The sequence below is a fragment of the Anolis carolinensis genome, chromosome 5 (genome assembly GCF_035594765.1).
Source record: "Anolis carolinensis isolate JA03-04 chromosome 5, rAnoCar3.1.pri, whole genome shotgun sequence".
Taxonomy (NCBI): Eukaryota; Metazoa; Chordata; class Lepidosauria; order Squamata; family Dactyloidae; genus Anolis; species Anolis carolinensis.
The window spans coordinates 44,450,697-44,473,793 of record NC_085845.1 but is presented as its reverse complement, the minus strand read 5'-3'; the positions used below and the strand labels follow the sequence as shown (position 1 = coordinate 44,473,793).

The 23,097-nt window shown below is 40.3% G+C and overlaps 2 protein-coding genes across 8 annotated transcripts in view; one reads left to right on the top strand and one right to left on the bottom strand.

Moving 5' to 3' along the window:
- Nucleotides 1-728: 728 nt before the first annotated feature.
- The window catches only part of tbc1d9 (TBC1 domain family member 9), an 88,313-nt gene continuing 65,944 nt past the window's right edge, over nt 729-23,097 (top strand). For 4 of the 7 annotated variants that reach the window (XR_506478.3, XM_008111871.3, XM_008111870.3 and 1 more), the window contains exon 1: nt 729-1,048. Coding sequence is in view for 5 of the 7 variants with exons in the window: in XM_008111871.3 (XP_008110078.1) it covers nt 922-1,048 (127 nt within the window). In the remaining 2 variants the exon portion in view is untranslated. Of the gene's footprint in view, nt 1,049-18,920; nt 19,030-23,097 lie in introns of all 7 variants that reach the window. The other 3 variants (XM_062980894.1, XM_062980896.1, XM_003221669.4) reach the window with 3 other exon arrangements.
- The window catches only part of elmod2 (ELMO domain containing 2), a 72,857-nt gene continuing 68,835 nt past the window's right edge, over nt 19,076-23,097 (bottom strand). Inside the window, exon 9 of the mRNA XM_062980898.1 lies at nt 19,076-19,287. Coding sequence (XP_062836968.1) covers nt 19,145-19,287 — 143 coding nt within the window. The 3' untranslated portion in view covers nt 19,076-19,144. The remainder of the gene's footprint in view (nt 19,288-23,097) is intronic.

The window sequence follows — 23,097 nt, the reverse complement described above, 5'->3', positions numbered from 1 at the left end:
ACGTTCTGGATTATCCAACACATTTTTGTAATCAATGTTTTCAATATATCGTGATATTTTGGTGCTAAATTCATAAATACAGTAATTACTACATAGTATTACTGCGTATTGAACTACTTTTTTCTGTCAAATTTGTTGTATAACATGATGTTTTGGTGCTTAATTTGTAACCTAATTTAATGTTTAATAGTCTTTTCCTTAATCCCTCCTTATTATCCAACATATTCGCTTATCCAACATTCTGCTGGCCCGTTTATGTTGGATAAGTGAGACTCTACTGTATTATTACAGATTTTGCTGAGCCATTGCATCCATTTAACCCTTTTAGTGCTTGACTCACATTTTGGTAATTAAAAACATCTACGGTAGATCATTTTTAATATTTCTTACATCAAAGAGGTAAGTTAAGTCAAGCTGGCAAAGCAACATACACATAGAATACAGGTTAATAAATACAGTATATATTTAACAAGTAAATAGTGAGAGGCTTGGGAGGTTGCTGCTTCCAACAGAGCTGGGCGGCGGCAGGGATGTGAAGAGCTGTTCTGCGCATGCTCGCCTGGGGGCGCTGTTGCCCCCTCCTTGGTCTGAATGAGGCGAGCAGGGAGCCCGGGAGGTATTGCTGGCGAGTTGCTCCTCCTTGGTCCTGTGCGGCTCGAGGCGGGGCCAGGCGCCGACGAGCCTGCCTCTGCCTTTCTTCTCCTCCTCCTGCTAAAGCTGCTGCTTCCCTCTGAGGTCACCTCGCCTTCCTTCTCCATCGGGAAGAGGCTGGAGAAGCCAGGCATGTCGCTGGTACCGCTGCTGCCCGTCCCCTCGGTGCTGCTGGCTTCCGCCGCTCCCAGCCGGGCAGTGGGCGACGGCGGTCTTGGCGCGGTTTGAGCGGGAGATTGTCCCCAGAAGAGGAGCCTCCTTTGTCTCGAGATGTGGGTGAACCCGGAGGAGGTGCTGCTGGCCAACGCGCTGTGGATCACGGAGCGAGCCAACCCTTACTTCATCCTGCAGAGGAGGAAGGGCCACGGCGGAGAGGGAGGCAGCGGAGGCATCGCGGGTAAGGAAGGAAGGAAGAAAGGAAGGAGGGCTTGCGGGAAATCTCCGGGAGGGCATGCTCTGTCCCTTGGGGTCCGTCCACACTGTACAATCAGCGCAGGTCGGCAACTATGGCATCAAGGGATTGGTCCTTCGGGGAGGCACCAGCACTCTTTGGAAGAGGAAGCCCAAGGATGCAACGACACCTCCCTTGATTCCATAGCATTGAGCCCAGTGTGGACCAGGAATAGGCAAACTTGGGCCCTCCGGGTGTTTTGGACTTCAACTCCCACAATTCCTAACAGCCGATAGGCTGTTAGGAATTGTGGGAGTTGAAGTCCAAAACACCCGGAGGGCCCAAGTTTGCCCATGCCTGGTGTAGACAGTAGACACACCCTATCAGGCCACCAAATATACCTGTTGCAGAGGCATCCCTTGCACCAAGCCCTGATCCTAGATTGGTCCAAGCTTTGGATCTCAACTACACCTCCCTATCAGTCCAACTCCTTGATTTCCCACATGTAATGGACTGCAAAGGTTGTTGTACGGTTGAAGGCTTTCATGGCCGGAACCACTGGGTTGCTGTGAGTTCCAGAAGCATTCTCTCCTGACGTTTCGCCCACATCTATGGCAGGCATCCTCAGAGGTTGTGAGGTTTGCTGGAAACTAAGCAAGGGAGGTTTAGATATCTGTGGAAGGTCCAAGGTGGGAGAAAGAAGTGCATTGCTATGGCTGATTTCTCTGGTTCAGTTAGTGTGCAGTGCCTTTCATGTTCCTTGATTCGTGTTTGGGCGATAATGTGTTTGGTGGTCCCTATGTAGACGTGTCTACAGCTGCATGGTATATGCAAGGCCAAGAACAAGCCATGAGAATAAAGAAAAGATCCACCCAGAAGAAAAGTGTTCTTTCCATACATCAAGGGAACTACTGACCGCATAAGGAAGCTGATGAAGAAATACAACCTACAAACTATCTCAAACAAATGCTATGTTCAACAAAGAGCAAGAGGGATCCTCTCACTTCTGCAGGAGTCTACCATATACCATGCAGCTGTGGAGAAGTCTATATAGAGACCACCAAACGCAGCATTAGCCCAGACAGGAATCAAAGAACATCAAAGGCCCTGCAGACTAACTCAACCAGAGAAGTCTGCCATAGCAGAGCACTGGATGAACTAACCTGGACACAGCATATTATTTAAGAACACAGAAAATCTGGACCACTCTCACAACCACCATGTCAGGCTACATAGAGAAGCCACTGAAATCCACAAGCATGTGGACAATTTCAACAGAAAGGAGGAAACCATGAACAAAATCTAGCTACCGGTATTGAAAAACTCTAAAATCAGGACAGTAAATAAAAGACAACACTGTGAAAACAGGGGAATTCCAGACATGAAACAATCAGGGCCATCTAACACCTCCCAACAAAGGATCCCCCCAGGCAGGAATTAGCCAGGCCTTGGAGCTGCAAGACTTAAATGCTAATCAAGATGATCAGTTGCAACATTCACACTTGCCTCAAACAGACAAGAGTTCTTTTGCCCACCCTGGACATTCCACAGATATATAAACCCCACTTGCCTAATTTCCAACAAACCTGACAACCTCTGAGGATGCCTGCCATAGAGCTGGTGCAGTCTATCCAATGCAATATTTTGAATCAGCACCCCAGATACTGTAGTCCCAAGGACAGGGCTAAAAATCAAGACACCAAGAAAAAAATGTTTTTTGTTAGGCAGTTGTCTGCTTTTTCCTCATTTTCTGCTGTAGATTAAGAGGTATCTTCTGTGAAAATTCAGAAAAGACAGTGAAATTTTTAATAGTACTGTTAATTACACAGAGAAGTCATTTGATTCATTGAGATGTATTCCCACGCAATGTATCACTGCTGATTTGGGTTCTTGGAATACAGTACTGTAGCCTCTTTGTAATATATCTTCTGCGAAGGTTGGTTGTTTGTCACCGTACTAAAAACACGCTGTCCCTGGAAGGAAATAGAGTAACCTGCCTGAGGTCACGGCTGCATCCCTAGAGTTTGCGAATGGCAGGTCTTGCAAGTACATTTGTTAACTGGAACAATTGCTTCTGTCTCCTGTCAAAACAAAACCAGTTGGAGACCATCTGGCTCTTTAAAGCTAGAAAGGGCAAATCATCTTCTGTGTTGCTATAGCTATCTAGTTTGAATCCAGCGGCTAGGGAACACTGAGGCTTAAATCCAATTGTTGCAACTAGAGTAGAGCTAACTAGAGTATACCCTGGGATTTATTTTATGTGTTATTTTTTTGCTTTTTGGATTTATTGAATTTGTTTTTCCAAGATGGTTGATCCACCATTTAATTGTTGGTTCTCTGGATCAGTTTTATTTGCAGTTCACAATTGTATTTGAAGTTTTGTCTATAGTTACTGTTAGATATGTTGGCTTTTTGCTTCTAGCCCTGAAGAATTGTTTAGGCAAGAAAATGGGGTTTAGATCATTCTGCATGTGTTTTATATTGGCCTGGAACCCTCAGCGGTGCAACGGATTAAACCTCTGAGCTGACCGATAGGTCGGTGGTTCGAATCCAGGGAGCAGAGTGAGCTCCCGCTGTTAGGTCCAGCTTCTGCCAACCTAGCAGGTCGAAAACATGCAAATGTGAGTAGATCAATAGATGCCGCTTCTGCGGTAAGGTAATGGTGTTCCATGCAGTCATGCTGGCCACATGACCTTGGAGGTGTCTACGGACAACGCCAGCGCTTCGGCTTAGAAATGGAGATGAGCACCAACCCCCAGAGTTGGACACGACTGGACTTAATGTCAAGGAAACCTATATTGTCCCACATGATATAATTCAGGGCTGCCTTAAGAATGGTAGGAACAAAAGTCTGGCAGTGATTTTATAAAATGCAATGCTTTATTTACACATAAAGGGCTTAAAGTGAGCTTCAAGGAATGCAAATACTATTTGCACTAAAGTGTTGTTAATTTTTGTTTGTTCTGAAATTACTGAGATATATCTGTTTTCTGGTGATATCTCTCTCACCAGGAATATTTGGAGTTGTTGCAAGGGCGTGTGTCGTTATCCATCACTGTTGTACTTCCTTTACAAAAATTCACACGTTTTCCTTCAACTCTGTTCTTTGGTCACACTGAATTGTCAGTTGTGCTGTCATTCCCATGGGTTATTATCAGACTGGAAAGCACAGAGATGAATCAGAAATGCCTCTACAACTTCTGCTTCCCCTTTCTTTTGTGATCTGTCAGATTGATACATTCTGTACAAAGTTGTTAGACAGTAGTGAAATTGGGTTGCTCTGAGTTTTCTGGACTGCATGGCCATGTTTCAGAAGCATTCTCTTTTAATGTTTTGCCCACATCTATGGCAGGCATCCTCAGAGGTTGTGAGGTTTGTTGCAAGTGAGGTTTATATATTTGTGGAATGTCCAGGGTGGGAGAAAGAACTCTTGTCTGTTTGAGGCAAGTGTGAATGTTGCAATTTATCACCTTGCTATTGATTACCATTGAATAGCCTTTCAGTTTCAAAGCTTGGCTGGAATATTCCTGCCTGGGGGAATCCTTTGTTGGGAGGTGATTAGCTGGCCCTGATTGTTTCATGTCTTGAATTCCACTGTTTTCAGAGTGTTGTTCTTTATTTGCTGTCCTGATTTTAGATTTTTTTTAATACTAGTAGCCAGATTTTGTTCATCTTCATGTTTTCCTCCTTTCTGTTGAATTTATCCACATGCTTGTGGATTTCTATGACTTCTCTGTGTAGTCTGAACTTGTGGTTGTTAGAATGGTGTAGCATTTCTGTGTTCTCAAATTATTTGTAGTGAAATTAACACAGGTTTCTGAAAGACAGAGTGTAGAAAAAAGAGCATAATATTAGTAAATGGGTCACTTTTGAGAAAGAAAAGGCTATTTGAATGTGATTGTATCACAAACACAGCATATCAGCTAACAGTAATACCTTTTAGCCTTGCTACCTGGAAAATGCACAGCAGAACAATTACCCAAGTGTAGGCTTCCTATGTGAAAGACTGGTGCTACAAGCCACCAAGAGCTGCTGACTCAGTAAAATATGTTTGGGATTTTCATGGATTTGCTTGAACCAGTACATGATCCCGTGCCCTAACTTTAGTTGCTAGGCATAGTTAAATCACAGGAAATTTAGCAAGGCAACCTTTTTTTTTCATTGATTCAGTGGGATCTACTGTAGTAGAATCTAGCAATTGGTACTAGGCCAATATGTCCAGTATGTATTTTAATGAAAAGGATTTTCTTGCAGCATTGCAGCTATTAATCATTTCTTGCGAAGAGATGAAGACATTTATTTCAATGGTGTGTACCATAAAATGGTAGAATACATGTTTTGCTTACTAAAAGTGCCAAAACCAGCCTCTGGTATTTATAATTGGATTTTAGGGCAGAGGAATGCGGGAAGACTGAACTTCATAAATCTGCTAGCAATCAGGGTAGTAAATATAAACTTTCCCCTAAACTACAGTTTTCCTAATGCAGTTGGACAGCTGGGAAGGTTGAAATTTAATCGAACATATCTTCGTGACATCTGGTTGGACAAAGCTGAGTTACATAGTACTAGGCCAGTGGTTCCCAACTTGGAGTCCACAGGTGTGTTTGCCTACAACGCTCAGAAATCCCAGCCAGTTTACCAGCTGTTAAGATTTTTGAGAGTTGAAGACCAAAAACATCTGGGGACCCCAGGTTGAGAACCACTGTACTAGGCTATGTAGACCAATTTTTAATTCATAATAGTGACATCTCCAATATCCCGAAAATTTGAACTGGTCCATATGAGATTTGCAATTTAACAGCTTATGGGAGGGTGGCACTTTCTCTATCCCAACTGTTGATAGTACAGATTGCTTTTAAGAAAGCGTCAGTATGTCAAACATCTAATTTTTTTTTGTTCTCAAGTAGCATGGAATTAGTTTCTAACCAATTCAATGTTAAATGGTCAAAATGAGTTTAATTTGGTTTTTAGTCCCTGAAATGTCTATCCATATTGTGCATAAATGCTGGAAGTGGAACTTGGAATTGTTGGTTTTGTGTTTTTTTGGGACTACGTTATCACAAACTTACCAGCCAATTGGTTAGGAATTCAAGAAGCTTCAGTCCCAGAAGCGTAACATTTCCAGCCTGAGTCCTGAACTGGAGTCTACAGCTGCTTTCAAGTACAGTTAGTGAGATGCTGCATAAAATATGTGTTTGTACTGGAGGCGTCCATTTAGTCCCATGAGGCAAACAAGAGAAGCTATGTGTATTTACAAGAGTCATGATTATAAATGAAATGTTTTGTAAACACATGTGTTTATAGTAGCAGTTAGGTCACACACTAGTATGGGCTGTGAAGCCTACTACATAAACAACTACCCTAAAGTCACCAGATCCTGCCTGATCTTGGAATCTAAACAGGGTCAGCCCTAGTTGTTAGTACTTGAATGAGAGACTGCAAATGAAAATCAGGTGATTTAGGTAATATTCCAGAGGAAGGTATGGAGCCCCTGATGGCGCAGCGGATTAAACCTCAGAGTTGCTGAACTTGCTGATTGAAAAGTCAGCGATTTGAATCCGGTGAGCGGGATGAGCTCCCACTGTTAGCCCCAGCTTTTGCCAACCTGCATGGAGCGTCGTTTGCATGTTTTCGAACTGCTAGGTTGGCAAAAGCTGGGGCTAACAGTGGGAGCCATTTTCCAGTAGCATTCTCTCCTGACATTTCGCCTACCTCTGTGGTTAGCATGAAGATGTCATGCTACTGGAGCATGGTTATACAGCCCGAAAAACTCACAGCAATCCAAAAACAATGTCCTCACTTGGTTAGTACATCTTTCAGAACAAATTAAAACTGAGCTTTCAGGTTTTTCAGAACTCTTCATCAGGTTAATTGGTAGTAAATATAAAGAAGGGGAGGAAAAACAGAACAATATAGAAATTAGGTCTGTGTTGATTTGACTATGCGTTCTTAATTACTGTAATTTCTCTCAAGATGGAGGTGGTTGATGCAAATCATCTTGCATCTAGGTTTCAGATTATACACCTACCCATTTTACTATATGCCCACATAACGTGGTAAAAAACAATCTTAGTTCTCAATTCTAAGGATAAAAGATTGCCTGCAACTTAGGGATGTGTCTACTGTCCTAAGGCAAAACAGGCAATTTACTGAGAGGGCAGGTCCTCCGAGAAACTAGGACAGAATTGTTTCTGTTCCTTGTGATGTCTGTTTTCTATACATGCCAAGCTTTCATTTCCCCAAATAGGTTAAAATGTCAAAAGTTAAAACTACATACCCTTAAATATATTTGATCCAATGCATTCATATATAGATGCTGTGACATACTTTCAACCTAAAGTTAGTAAGAGCCCTGGTGCCATCCTAGATCCACATCACCTTCCTAATACCTTCTCCCTCTTTCCAGTTTATTGCCTCATTATTGTTTAGTGAGGTTCTAAACCAGGGGTCCCCAAACTTTTTAAGCAGAGGGCCGGTCCACAATCCTTCAGACTGTTGAGGGGCCGAATTATCATTTGAAAAAAAATACAAACAAATTCCTATGCACACTGCACATGTCTTATTTGTAGTGCAACAACAACAACAAAGAAAGAATACAATATTTAAAAATGAAAACAATTTTAACCAACATAAGCCTATTAGGATTTCAATGGGAAGTGTGGGCCTGCTACTGGCCAATGAGATAGTCAAGTTAATTAGGGTTGTTGTTGTTGTTGTTGTTGTTGTTGTTGTTGTGTGCCTTCAAGTCATGTCAGACTTTGGCCAAGCCTAAGTCTAAAATTAATTATTTATTTACTGCATTTATTTACTACATTTATATCCCACCCTTCTCACCCCGAAGGGGACTCAGAGCAGCTGTATGTACATACAATATATTATATTATTAGCATAACACAATATTAGCATTATATATTATATTGAACTATACCACTATACTATTATATAATATGTAATATATAACATATAATTAATATTATTATATGGTATTATTATTAATATTAAATTGTATAACATTATATTATTATTATCAATATTATATGTATATACAATCTATATATATAAAGGAGTGATGGCATCAGGGCAGCGGACAAAACAACAAAACTACAGGCCCCCCAACCTCGAAATTTGACAACACAACCCATCATTCACGGCTCTAGGTTGATACAACAAAAAGAAAAGAAAAATAAAGTCCTAATTAGAGGGAGAGGAATAATTGTTTTTATCCAATTGCTGCCAGTTAGAAGGCTAAGCTCCGCCCACTTGGCAACCCGCTCAGCCCAGGGGACAGGCAGAGTTAGGCCTCACTTAAGCCTCTTCCACACTGCCTATAAAATGCAGATTATCTGATTTGAACTGGATTATATGGCAGTGTAGACTCAAGGCCCTTCCACACAGCTATATAACCCATTTATAATGGACTTAATGTCAGGGGAAAACCTTTACCCTTTACCTTAATTACCACCAATTCCTCAATACTTTATTTCCCATACCACCATACTTCGCCACAGCAACGCGTGGCCGGGAACAGCTAGTATATTATATTATTAAAACTGATTTAAAAATATTATATTATAAAACTGAGGGCGGGGGCCAGGTAAATAACCTTGGAGGGCCGCATCCAGCCCCCGGGCCTTAGTTTGGGGGGCCCTGTTCTAAACAAAGCATATTCCTTGTGATAACACTGCTGTACCTGGATTAATACAACCTATCTTTGACAAGTACTTCTGTGAATGATATTAGAGAGGCACCTGAAACTAGATATAATTTGGGATGCAATGGCTTTACTCCTATTGGTAATCCCAACTAGAACCATTGAATAAAGGTGATTTGCATAAATGTTGTCTCACCATTCAATAATTGATTAAATGAGTCTATTCTAAGCTACTAATAGGAGTCGGCCCAGAAAATACAAAATTGCCAGAAATGTTGGGAGCAGGGAATAAGTTTTCTATCTTCATTCTTGAAAACCAAATAAGTTGGGGGTTATATTAGTCTCCTCTGTAGATTGAAAGTCACTTTGCTACTATGGAGCCCCCGGTGGCACAGTGGATTAAACCCTTGTGCCGGCAGGACTGCTGACCTGAAAGTTGGGTTGCTGACCTGAAGGTTGCCAGTTCGAATCCAACCCTGAGAGAGCATGGATGAGTTCCCTTTGTCAGCTCCAGCTCCATGCAGAGATATGAGATAAGCTTTCCACAAGGATTGTAAAAACATCAAAACATCTGGGCATCCCCTGGGCAATATCCTTACAGACGGCCAATTCTCTCACACCAGAAGCGACTTGCAGTTTCTCAAGTCTCTCCTGACATTAAAAAAAATGTGTATCTTTAGGAAGATAATATGGACAATGTATACTTTTGTTTGACATAAAATTACCATGTTTGCTATATTAAATGTACAGTCTATTCAGACAATGATTACAAATTTTGGTAAACCTTAATAATATGCATTTTCATTACAAACATATCTACAAGATTCTGAACAGTCACAAACACTTGAACCATAAGAAACTGTTTTGGCTTCATCTGTTTTTTTGAGAGCAGACCAAAAACAATAACAAAAGCAAAAGAAAACATCAGCAATAGTAAACCAGAGAAAATGATTTTGTTTCCTCTAGTTTTCCACAGTATGCAGCAGCTGACAAAAAACACTCCTTTCTATAAAAAGAACCAAACAGAAAGAGGTCAGAAACAGGAATTGCTACGTTCTGAGGCATTACTTTATATAAAAAATCTTCCTATTACATTGTTTTTAAATCATTATTTTAGTAAATATATGAATACCTTCTTTGAAACATTTGTGCCAACATTTTGAAATTATTTTCAATTGAAAATAATTTCACATTCCCAATTTCATTTTCCAGGAAAACCATATAAAGATGTGTTTTCCCCCCTGAATGTTTCAGGTTCTTTCCCCATTCAGGTCTTTATATGGGATGGGTGATGCCTGGTTATAACCCAGTTCAAAGCAGATAATGTGGGATTTTATTCAGCTGTGTGGAAGGGGCCCTGGTGAACAACAAGTTGATCCTGAGCCCACACTGTGATGCAGCGGCTAAAAAAGCCAGTGGGATTTTGGGCTGCATCAATAGGCTTATGGTGTCTAAATCAAGGGAAATAATGCTGGCCATCTATTCTGCTTTGCTCAGACCTCACTTGGAATATTGTGTCCAGTTCTGGGCACCACAATTCATGACAGATATTGAGAAGCTGGAAGGTGTCCAGAGGGGGACAACTAAAATGAGCAAAGGTCTGGAGACCAGGCCCTGTGAAGAGCGACTTAAAGAACTGGGTATGTTTAGTCTGCAAAAGAGAAGGTTGAGAGGAGACATAGTCATGTTTTAATATTTGAAAGGATGTCATAAGGAAGTGGCCCCGGAGACCCTGGTCCCCTGGAGACTAGGACTCGGAGCATGGGTTCAAATTACAGGAAAGGAGATTCCACCTAACCATTAGGAAGAACCTCCTGACTGTAAGAGCTGTTCAACAGTGGAACTCACTGTCTCAGAGTGTAGTGAAAGCTCCTTTCTTGGAGGCTTTTAAACGGGCTTGGATGGTCATCTGTCGAGGGTGTTTTGATTGTGCTTTTTCTGCATGGTAGAGGGTTGGACGAGATTGGCTATGTGGTCTCTTTCAACTCTATAATTCTATGATCATTTTCTCCTAAAGTATGTAATGGTTGGTCTATTTTGTAGTTTTTGAACTTAATGAGAGTTATACAAAACAAGGAGTATTTTCAGATTTTTTCAATACGTTCAAGGGGCACACTTGGAAAACCAAACTGACTGAATGCCTCTCTCACATGGTTGTTGAGAACAAAATTAGCAAAGTTTATAAGGCCCTTCATATTGTTTAAAATTATACAGAATAGTAAATAGTATGCAACAGTAAATAGCACATTCACTTCTATTGCAGAAGAGCTGCAATAAAATTGTAGATTGGAGAGACTGGTCTCCTGAAAACCTCAAATTGACTCCTATCCAATGACTCACCTATCTGTTGCCTGTTGTTCACCTTTTCCCCAGATATGTTTCCTTGTTTGTAGTGATATTATTATGGGAGCAAAGTCATTGTTTAGCTCTGATCTATAGTGAGCAAATGCTGTGTAACGATTTCCCAACAGTGGCAGCTTCACATCTCAGTCTGGAGGCAATGGGGAGACGGTCAGCTGTTCCAAAGACATGCTGAAATCTGCCGATGGCCCTGAATACTTTGCTTGAAGAGTTAGTTTTGCTTCCAGTTTAAATAAAAAGTAAATTAATCCTGACATTTAAAAAAATGGTTCATGTTTAGTGCATTTTTCAGTCTCCTTGTTTTTAATTGGCTTTCCATTTTTAGTTACAAACATTCTCCAGTACAACAGTATATTTATCTAATGTAGGAGTAGAGAGAGAGAGATATCAGCTTTTAATCTGATAGATCAAGAGAGGATGGTTCTGTCAATATTCTTGGAGATATTCAGATATTTATTTTAGTTTTTATAACCCCCTCATTAGCCTAAAGGGCCTTGGAACAGTTTACAAACAATAACTTGACAATCCCTGTTTTAAGATGTGACAGACCAAGAACAAAGATGGGAAGGGAGAAGGAAAAAAACAAGTTTTGGTTGATTAAAAAAAGAGATCAGCTATCTTCCTGGAATGGCCACCACCTGGTGAATGTTGAGAAAAGTTTTAACAATGGCCTTCAGAAGTGTATATACATATGTAATCTCAAACAAGTTGCTCTGGTTTGACTTCAGTCCCCCATTGATGACCTTCCCCATTCCCGTCTGTCAACTCTATTCCCGTCTGTCAGCTTGCGGGGACATGAGAGAAGCCTCCCAGCTAACACATCTGGGCATCCCCTGGGCAATATCTCTGTAGACAGCCAATTCTCAGACACCAGAAGCAACTTGCAGTATGTTCTCAAGTCGCTTCTGACATGATAAAGAAAACCCTTTCCCATTGGTGACCACAATAGTAGTCTTTGCTTTAACTGGAATAAAGATCACAAAATGCTCAATTAGACATAGTGCAGCAGGTTTCCTCTCCATTGGCTCTTTGTAGGGTATGTTTGACACTGAATCTCATCATACTTACTAGCATGGGAAGTAATTATGTGTTGTGTAATCAGTGGCAGTTAAAGGACATGAAATTCAGGAAAAATTAGTTAGGAAAGCTACTTAAACATTGCTTTCCTATCTTGGTTGTTGTGTGCCTTGAAGTCATTTCTGGCTAATGGTGACCTAAGGTGGATGTATTATGGAGGCTTCTTAGAAGAATTTGTTCAGAGGGGATTTACTGTCAACTTCCTCTGTGGCTGAGAGAGTGTGACATACTGAAGTTAACCCAGTGGGTATCTATGGCTGAGTGAGGATTCAAATCCTTATGTCTCAATATCCCAGTTCAACATTCAAATGGCTATATCACACTGGTTTGTCTTCAAATCTTTCTACTGCTAGCATTTTCCCCATTTCATGGCCATCACTTTAGTAAACCAAGTATCTGTCTTCATTTCCAAAGTTCTGGGCAGCTCAGACTTATTATCTTTATAATTTTTCAAGGAACTTTAATTCATCCTTCTCCTTGTTTGCTTGATTATGAATCTTTTAAAGTTTAAATTCTGCCCTGCTCTGTGTTCCTTTTAGTAGAACAACTTATGTGCAAATGGAGAATAAAGGATCTGGAAACAGAGTTAAATGTGGTTTTTCACAGCAAGGTCATAAGGCTAGTTATGTTTTTGTTTTTCAAAATCTGAAAACAAATGCGTTAGCTCATCAACCATGTGGGTTGTCTTGTGAAATGAAGGGAAATTTATGAGGAACAGAGCAAACAGGAAACAACCATTGCAACTTCTTTATTAGTTTTTCTTGTAACATTTTACATAGCACAATAAAAGCCAAGATAATGACAAACCTTTAACCAGACAGGTGACAGTGGAGTATGCATCCTACCCCTTCTAACCATTACTATGTTGGCTAAGGACCATTGCTATGGACTTAGTGGTCAACAACAAAAAAATTTGAGGAAGAGTTTTCCTATTCCAATGTATGTTACAGGTAGCTTTCACTTCAAGGGTTGCTGCAATCATAACTTCCATGATCAGTCTTAGGCAAGCTGTTTGTTCTCTCTGCCTCAGTCTCTCCCCAACCCCCAACAATATGGAAGGCTGACCATCCTTTCATATTTTCTCTAACATATGAACTGCATAATGAAAGCAATGGTATTCCCCATGGTAACCTATGGATGTCAGAGCTGGACCATAAGGAAGGCTGAGTGAAGGAAGATAAATGCCTTTGAACTTTGGTGCTGGAGGAAAATCCTGAGAGTGCCTTGGATCGCAAGAAGATCCAACCAATCCATCCTCCAGGAAATAATGCCCGGCTGCTCACTGAGGGAAGGATACTAGAGGCAAAGATGAAGTACTTTGGCCACATCATGAGAAGACAGGAAAGCTTGGAGAAGATCATGATGCTGGGGGAAATGGAAGGAAAAGGGAAGAGAGGCCGACCAAGGGCAAGATGGATAGACAGTATCCTTGAAGTGACTGGCATGAACTTGAAGTAACTGGGGGCGGCGACGGCGACGGCCGACAGGGAGCTCTGGCGTGGACTGGTCCATGAGGTCACAAAGAGTTGGAAACGACTGTGTGAATGAAAAAGAAGATGATGAACCTTTCTCTCACCCTATCCCGAACTAGGAATAAGACTGCAGTTGTGAGAGCTGAATGCTATTAGTGATTTTAATGTGACTTGGAGATCAAAGTTCAAGTCTCTACTGAGCCATCAATCTGATTGACCATGGACCTGTCACATTCTGCAATTATGAAGTTGGGAGGAAGAGAGCCATTTTCAAACTTTGGGAAACTAACTGTATAGGATACAAGAGGGTTGATTTCCCTCCTTTCAGGCATGAAAATGAAGCAACAGCCTGGAAATACTTAAGAATGTCAATAACCAAGCATAATGCATTAGAAAAGTCTAGATCTTGGAAGTTATTTCTGTGTCACAACTCTCAGAATCCCTTACACCGCTTGAGAGTTAAGGTGCAAACCAGTGAAATACCCATGCTCTGCAATTTCATAATGGGTCCTGTAGATTAATTTCTACAGGACCCAATTTCTATGGGTTCTGGAGATCAATTTCTAGATCAGAAGTGAAGAGCTGGCAGCCTGTAGAATGGATGCAACCTCCTAATGGGTAGACGTTGCCATTGTATGTGGAAAATGGTATGTAAAGTTGTGCTTTAATACCACTCAGAACTGGCATACAATCTCGGGAATATAAATCATAAAGGAATATAGCCCTTGAGCTGTACATGACTCTGTATTTGTCAATCATGCAACTCTTCAACTGTTATTGGACTACAATTTCCATCATACCTCACCTTTGTCTGTAGTGGGTAAGGCTTCAGGGGAGTGCAGTCCAACTATTTCTGGAGGGCCACAGGATTTTCATTGTAATGTCCAGGTTTATTAAAGACACTGCTGTTATTCATCTCCATGTGGGTATAAACATCTTACTTGGAGGTTTAGGAGCACATGTTGGCCTCCAAGCAGACCCCTGGAGCATTTCTAAAGACTAAGGTTAGAATTTAGTTTCCTTTGAAGACTGATTGCTTGCAGGATCATGCCTTGCATCATGTGCTTGAGCTCTTATTTGTTGTGTTATATTTAAGGTTTATGTTTCTAACTTTTTAATTTTTAATTTAGTGTAATTTGCATGCTTTCCATTTCTAGCTGTGTTTGTTATAAACAGTATTGAGTCCTGAACTGGGGAAAAGGTGGAATATAATGAATGAAAATAAATGTAACAGTACTCTTCATATAGGGAAATCACATCTCCCTTTACTTGCTTTATTTTCTTATCTTAAATAATCCCCAAATATTGTAACTTTCTCATAGGGCAGTTAATTCAGACCCCTGATCTTTTGGGCTGCCATCTTTTTCCATCTCTAAATTTGCTTCATCTTAACAATCACAACTATGTATCCTGTAAATCTCACCTGAGTGGAGGCGGTATCCAGGTGCAAAGCACTAATCCAGATCAAGTATGTTCCAAATTGGAAATCTTTTGCCTGTTTTGCATCTTTCCTGTCAAGGTTCATTTGGTTTCAGCCCACGAGTCTGCTGAGCTAGTGATGTTGGTTATCTCTTTTAGACGTAATCAGCCTTCCTCCCACTTCTGCCGATTCAGTCTTTAAAAAAATCTTCTGCACTAGAAACTTAGTTATTTTCAGCAGACAGCCAGGTTCTTCACAGCACATGATATGCCTTCATATCCAGCTAACATTCCCTGTCACATTTCAGATGTGCTTGGCTCCTGTTCTCTTCATTCACAGTTGGAATGATAGGAATTGCAGTCCAGCAGGCCAGTGTTGAATTTTTTTATTTTGTTTTTTAAAATAAGTTCAGTTTGTTGTCGAAGGTTTTCATGGCCGGAATCACTGGGTTGCTGTGAGTTTTCTGGGCTGTATGGCCATATTCCAGAAACATTCTCTCCTGACATTTTGCCCACATCTATGCCTCTGAGGATGCCTGCCATAGCGGTGGGTGAAACATCAGGAGAGAATGCTTCTGGAACATGGCCATACAGCCCAGAAAACTCACAGCAACCCAGTAACTTAAATTTGTTTATTTATAAATATATTAAAATGTACTTTTAATATATCAAACATAGTAAGTTTATGCCAAACCAAAGTCATAAATAATGAATTTCATTTTACTAAAGTGACAATATGACCTTCAGTCTGTAAAGTCTTTTTCTTTGAAATTTGGTCAGGTAATAAATGCAGCCCAGGCCCAGGTCTTTCCAGCCCAGCTAGGATTAGTTCTTAATTCTGCCCACTTCTTTGCACTGGGATTTAGTTAGAAGACCCCAAATGGATACCAAAATCAGTGGGTGGTCAAAACCAATTGTATGCAGTGGCATAGTAAAATGGTACCCCTTATATAAAATGGGAAAATAAAGGTTTGCTTTTTTGGCATATGAGTTTTTTTTAAAAAAAAAAATCAAATTTTGGATGGTTGTATCCATGGATGCAGAATCCATGGATATGAAGGGCTCTAGAGCTCAGAAAAATGACCCCTTTAGCCTACAAAGTACAGAAATACAGACCATCATGGCATTTAGGAATTATAATCTAAAAAGTAATTTGTCCAATCTCAAGAGAGCTTGAGAAAGCAAGAAGATGCAGATAAGGCAAGCCTAACTGGCTAATATGCTCATTTCTCAATCTCACTTTCTACAGTTCTAAAGGAGGATTAATGAAGCTACATATATGCAGGAGATTAGCAGTATTGCATACGTTAACAATAGATCTGTGTTTTAGCTCATTCTCTTGATTTATCTGTTTTACACATATTAATTGCAACACATTGATTAATTAACAGTCTTTGGGATTAATCTCATTGTAAATTATCTATGAAATGAGTAACAAAGAGTTTGAATGAGGTGTTCCCTTTACAACAGCATTTCTCAACCTGGGCGTCGGGACCCATGGGCAAGTCATGAGGGGATTGTCGGAGGGATTGCCAAAGACCACCAGAAAACACATATTTCTGATGGTCTTAGGAACCCCCAAACCCTGCCTGCATTCACAGTTGACCACGTTGCGTCTGTGTGCCCAGTTTGGTTCAGATCTATCATCGGTGGGGGTCGCAGGGTTCTCTGGATTACAATCATGTTGGGTCAGTCAGCCCTCCCCCCCCCCCAAAATAAAACCCCACCAGTATTCAAAGCTGGTCATATCAAGTATTTGTGCCAAGTTTTGTCTAGATCCATCATTGTTTGAGTCCATAGTGCTCTCTGGATGTAGGTGAACTACAACTCCAAAACTCAAGGTCGATGCCCACCAAACCCTTCCAGTATTGTGTTATCAAAGGCTTTCATGGCTGGAATCACTGAGTTACTGTGAATTTTCCGGGCTGTATGGCTTCTGGAATATTCCAGTATTTTCTGTTGGTCATGGGAGCTCTGTGTGCCAAGTTTGGTTCAGTTCTATCATTGGTGGAGTTCAGAATGCTCTTTGATTGTAGGTGAATTATAAATCCCAGCAACTACAACTCCCAAATGACAAAATCATTCTCCCTCCCAACCCCACCACTATTCAAATTTGGGCATATCAGGTATTTGTGCCAAATTTGTTCCAGTGAATGAAAGTACATCCTGCATTTCAGATATTTACATTACGATTCATAACAGTAGCAAAATTCTAGTTAGCACCAAAAATGATGTTATGGTTGTTGGGTCATCACAACATGAGGAACTGTATTAAGGTGTTGTGGCATTAGGAAGGTTGAGAACCACTGCTTTACAATATACTGGATAGTTATATTTTCTATTTGCATTATGATGATGGCACAGAAAAATTACTTTGGGGTCAACCCCCCCCCCTTTTTTTTCTGTTTGCATGGCTACTGATTCCGAGATCCTGAGAGCGATAATAAAAATGCTAACTTTTACAAGTCCTGATTGTGATATGTGAGCACATGATGAATGAATAGTGTTGTGTCATGGCAAAAAAATGTTTAAGAGTCTTTTATAACTCATTGATGACATTGATGATGACAATGATAACGAAAATGTTGTTGATGTTATTTTAATAACAAATAGTTTATCCACCCAATAGTTTCTTAAAATAAAATTTCATACAATTTCTTTGCTGTTTGAGGTTAAATGTGCCAGGGACATTTTCATTGTCAATAACATTCTACTTTCAATAACAAATAAACATCTTAACTTTTCATAGAGGAAGGTACCTATTGCAGAAAAAAACAGTGTTGTGATACCTTGAAGACTAACAAGTTTTATTTGATGTAAGCTTTATTGGACCACAGTGGGCACTAGTTCATAAAGCCTATACTAGGTAAAAATATATCATCTTTAAGGTAGAATTTCTGTTTTCAAATACAGCTTGGGAATACAGAGAGCCTGATCCATATCAAACACATTTTTAAAGTAAAGGTAAGCTGCCAAAAATCATCTTCCTGACAAATCTTGAAGCAGGTTTTGACCCTTCAGATGAGTAATAACTTTAAAAAAAAACAATTTTTACACATTTCTTACTGTGTCTTATTGTTTGGTGAAGTGTGAATAGGAAATATCAGTTCAATTTTAAACTGAATAGGATTTTTAATAAAACAAGGTTTCCTATTAATAAAATATATCAACATTATGAAAATGGAAAGATGCAGGCTGGGGGCAGAGTACAATAAATGCTGTGGGATTGCCTTTTGCGTAGACCTATATAGAGCCAGATTGTAGGTTTGACCTTCTGAGAATATGTGCTATAATTATGTATGTGTACTATCTTGAGCATCATGCTCATGGGATGAATGGAATAATTGTATCTGGCTTTACTTTTATGCTCCCATTTCTTGGTAATTCTGTACCCTTCCTCAGCTGTTCACTCTGGTTGTTGATTCTTAATCGTGTAAGATTTCGATAAGCAAGGGTTTTTGCTGTTTATGATCTTTGCTTTAGTTTCTGCAGTATCTCTGGGTTGCCCCTGGTAAAACGTTGGATGGAGGAAGATGGGGAGGGAACTGAAACTCTCTCCTTACTGCAACTGATCACCTCCTGCAGAACAATGCAACCTGACATGATTGGATTCAGGTTCAGGGATAATGATCACAAAGAGGAACAGATCAGCCCAATTTTTATCAGCACTGTTGGACATCTGAAGGAGCCCATAACGAAATTCTATTTATTCAAATATATATACTGTAGGTGGACTTTCTTCTTCCATTTTGATTGGAGTGCTAGGATAACAATATCATGATGCATTGCGAAGTCTGGCATTTTCTACATGTCTACACATGTACTGGAGAGCTGGAGTGTTACAGTGTTGGATCGAGGTTTGAGGAGATGAAGGTTTGAATCCCTGCTTTTTTCATAGATACCCACTGGGTGACTTTGGGCAATTCAGAGGAATGCAGTGGAATTCAGATTCAGAGCAATGCAGTGGAAAGCCTTATCTGACTAAATCTAGCCAAGAATTCTTTATGGTAAGATTAAATCAGAATTTACTTGAAGAGACATAACAATATGCTATACTGGCAAGGCATGCTCTTTAATTTTTGATTCTGAGTGGGACATGTATCACAATCCTGGCATGTTGCCTTACCATTTCGCCCACAGGAGCTCTTCTGGTAGTGTGCAAATGATTCTTGCATGCTGCTGTTTGTTGGATCCAACATATGCTTCTCTGTGTTGCTTTGCATTGATTTTTGTGCTTTTTCTATGGTCTTCCCTGCATCTTCTACCTTCAACCAAGAGAAATATAAAGATTGCTTTCAAAAAGACATTAACTCTGGGGTCACTGCAGCAAGGCATTTCTTGTTGCTGAAGCTCAAAGTTTCCTTGAACACAGCTGTTATTATTTCTCTCCACTGCCCATTTTCTTCCACCATTTATGCTCCAAATGGAGGCCAAGTATTGATATGAACTTCTTCTTTTCCCTAAGGAGACTTGATCTCTCCTCCTTCTTCCAACAAAAGGATGTCAGGGCAGGACAGGTGAACCGAGCCATATAAGGCAGCTGCTGTTGGTGCCATTATCATTGCCATTACCAAAACCAAACACTAATTGCCACATAAATAGAAACATACTACTGAAAAAAAATTAAGGATGTGAACAGTAATAGGGTGGGTAAGTACAGAATAATTCAGACATTGGAAGCCATGACAGACAGAACAAAACATTCATGGAGTTGCAGTAGGAGTACAGGCTTCCTGCTAAAATGCAGTGCTAATTTCAATGGATATGACTGTGGCAGAGAGCATTCTCTTTCAAAGTATTATAGGACTCAGTGCTGGAGAAGTGCTACAACTGCACAAAGTAGAAAAGGTGACAAGGTACAGGTAAAGCAACTTGGCTTGGTCCCCCAGTTTATCCATTTCTCACTCTCCCATTAGGCTTTCCTTCTTTGCAGCAAATGAACAAGAGAGGCATGGGCAAAGGAAAAGAAGGGCAGATGGGCCTTGAGTAGTGCAAAAAAGAGGCAAAGGCAAGGTGATGTAAATAAAAAATACTATGTCTCCACTATATGTATTGAGGGTCACACAAAATTGCAGAAAGAAGCGAGGCAACTGGGACTATCCATTTGGATATAATAAGCATTATGCAGTGTTAACAGATTGTGGTGGAAAGAAAACAATTCACTTCAGGTACAAACAGAACATAACACCATTCTTAAAATTTCAACAATAGCATCTGTTGAGGTAAAGGTTTTCCCCTGACATTAAGTCAAATTATGTCTGACTCTGGGTGCTCATCTCCATTTCTTAGCCAAAAAGTCAGCATTGTCTGTAGACACCTCCAAGGTCATGTGGCTGGCATGACTGCAGGGAGCGCCGTTACCTTCCCATCGGAGTGGTACCTATTGATCTACTCACATTTGCATGTTTTCAAACTGCTAGGTTGGGAGAAGCTGTGGTTAACAGTTTGAGCTCACCCCGCTCCCAGGATTCAAACCTCCAACCTTTTGGTCAGCAAGTTCAGCAGCTCAGCCATTTAATCAGCTGCACCACCGGGGGCTCCCAGCTCTGCAGTAGGCTAGTCAAAATCTAGCTCTGCTCCTCAGTATATACCAGGGACAGAAATCCTATAACACTCCCAGGTGATCTTGGACTGCAACTCCCATCAGTCCTATCCAGCACAGCCTATGGTAATAAATGCTTTCAGTGATAGTACATCACTGTTTGGAGGACTACACGATGCCAACCCTTCATGTAAAGGGAAACAGTAGGGGCTTCTGATATTTCAGTAGAAAATTCTAGGTTGCTGGTTTGCATCCAACCCGGGGAGAGTGCAGATGAGTTCCCTCTGTCAGCTCCAGCTCCATGCAGAGACATGAGAGAAGCTTCCCACAAGGATGGTAAAACATCAAAACATCTGGGTGTTTCCTGGGCAATGCCCTTGCAAACAGCCAATTCTCTCACACCAGAAGTGACTTGCAGTTTCTCAAGTCACTTCTGACACAAAAATAAGTAGATAATTCTGATGTTTCATTGGTGCCCCATGTTGTTCTTGCCTAATTATTATACACAAAAGGTTAGTGCTTTGTTGTTGCTTGAAGTGACCTCCAAACACACTAAAAGTCACATCCTTATTATTGAAGCTCTCTGTTGTGACTATTTACACCAGATGGGAATATTATTTCTCTTCAAAGCACTTCCTGTTACAATCCCTGTAAAAAATTTTTTATTGAAATGTATTTAGTAAGCCAGCTGAATTCTCTTTTCTTACAAAGATGGCATCACCTCTTCTAATTTTTTGCAAGAGCAGGGTATGTAAGCACAAGTGAATAAATAAATGCTACCCTTTTCTGGACCACAGATATGAGTTATTTGAGTGCCTCTTCTTGCTGTCAATGGCTTGAAAAGGGGCAGGATAACCAGATGAAGACTTTCCTTGTCTGGGGCTCAGTTGTTTTGATTTTGCTGGTGCTTCTGACAAGCAGCACCTGCTGAAATTCCCTCTTCTGCACAACAATTAAAGGGACGGGAGCCTCCTTCAGTTTTCAGTCTGGCAATCCTACATTAGGCATTAGATGCCAGTTGCAAAACATTCACTATTTTGAAGGAGAAATGGGGGCAAAAATTAGCATTTCAACCATTGGTTTTCCATTAATTTTGGTAGGTAACTGTGGCTTAAATTCTTGTCTCCTTAATAGCACTTCAAGGCTCTGTTTTCTGCTTCTGTTAATTTATTGTGTAGTATATGAACATTTCGACACCGAAATGTGTTTCAACTTTAGCAAGCTTTAGCCTTTAGAATAGTAGTATGATTCTTGAGGTTAAATTATCTTGCAATGAGAAGCCAGAGTCCGATTTATTACTGAGATATTCATGTATCCTAACCATTATGGTGCTAAGCTGCATCCCCTTTGTTCCTCCAGGCATTTTGGGCTTCAACTCCCATAATATCTAGCTAACTGACTAGGATCTCTGAAGGGAGAAGTCAGAAATTTCTGGAGGGTTGCCCAGCCCCACATTATTGTAGTGTATAACAAACACAGAAGAACCATGCATTTTGTTCCACTGTTTTCCTATACATTGTTATTCACTCTTATACAGTCAGTCATTCAAAGCTGACTGTCATGGTCACAAGTATGACTAATTTTGCAGGAAACCTAAACATGTGATGTGATTCTGTCCTTCCATGTTAAAATGTCTACAATTTTATTGAATGTTTCTTCCTTCAAAGTATAAAGCAGTATAAAGTTTAGGAAATAGCTAAACTGTATCCAATAGACACTTTTCCTCAAAAATGGGGATGTGTTACAAAACATGGTCAGTGTATCCTAATTAAGAATGCAAACTATTCTGTGTTTTGATTCTAAAACCCAAAGTAACTTCTATGTTGCCTTGATCCAATCGTTCCATGCCAACTTCAGTGTTTTGAGCATCTTCTTTTGCCTTATAAAGGTGCCACATAGAAAGAGAAACTTTCTATGTTCTTGAAATGTTCAAGATGCTTGAAATGGTATTGTTAGCTGCCATGAGTCCCTATATTGAGAGAAAGGTGGGATAAAAATAAAGCACATAAATAAGTAAATAAATAAGGTGCTTGTTTAAGTTCTGATCTCATAGTACTTAGAGTAGTGATTCTCAACCTGGGTCCCCAGATGTTTTTGGCCTACAACTCGCAGAAATCCTAGCTTACCAGCTGTTAAGATTTCTGAGAGTTGAAGGCCAAAAACATCTGGGGAGCCCATATTGAGAACCACTGGCTTAGAGTAAATTAGAGCTTTCGAAAGCTGCAGCTAGTAAGTAAAAATTCAGGTCTCACATTATGCATGAGTTGTGTAGTCAGACATAGAGCCAGTGTGGTGCAGTTGTTCAAGTACTGGACTACAACTCTGGAGACCAGGGTTCAAATCCCTTCAGCCATGGGTAACCTTGGGGAGGTCACATTCTTTCAACTTCAGAAGGAGGCAAAGACAATCTCCTCCAAACAAACCTTACCAAGAAAAGCCCATGATGGAAAGTTGCTTTAGGATCACTATAATTTGGAAATGATTTGAACAACATCAACAAGGAAAACATATTTGCTTAGTAAGATAGGTAAAG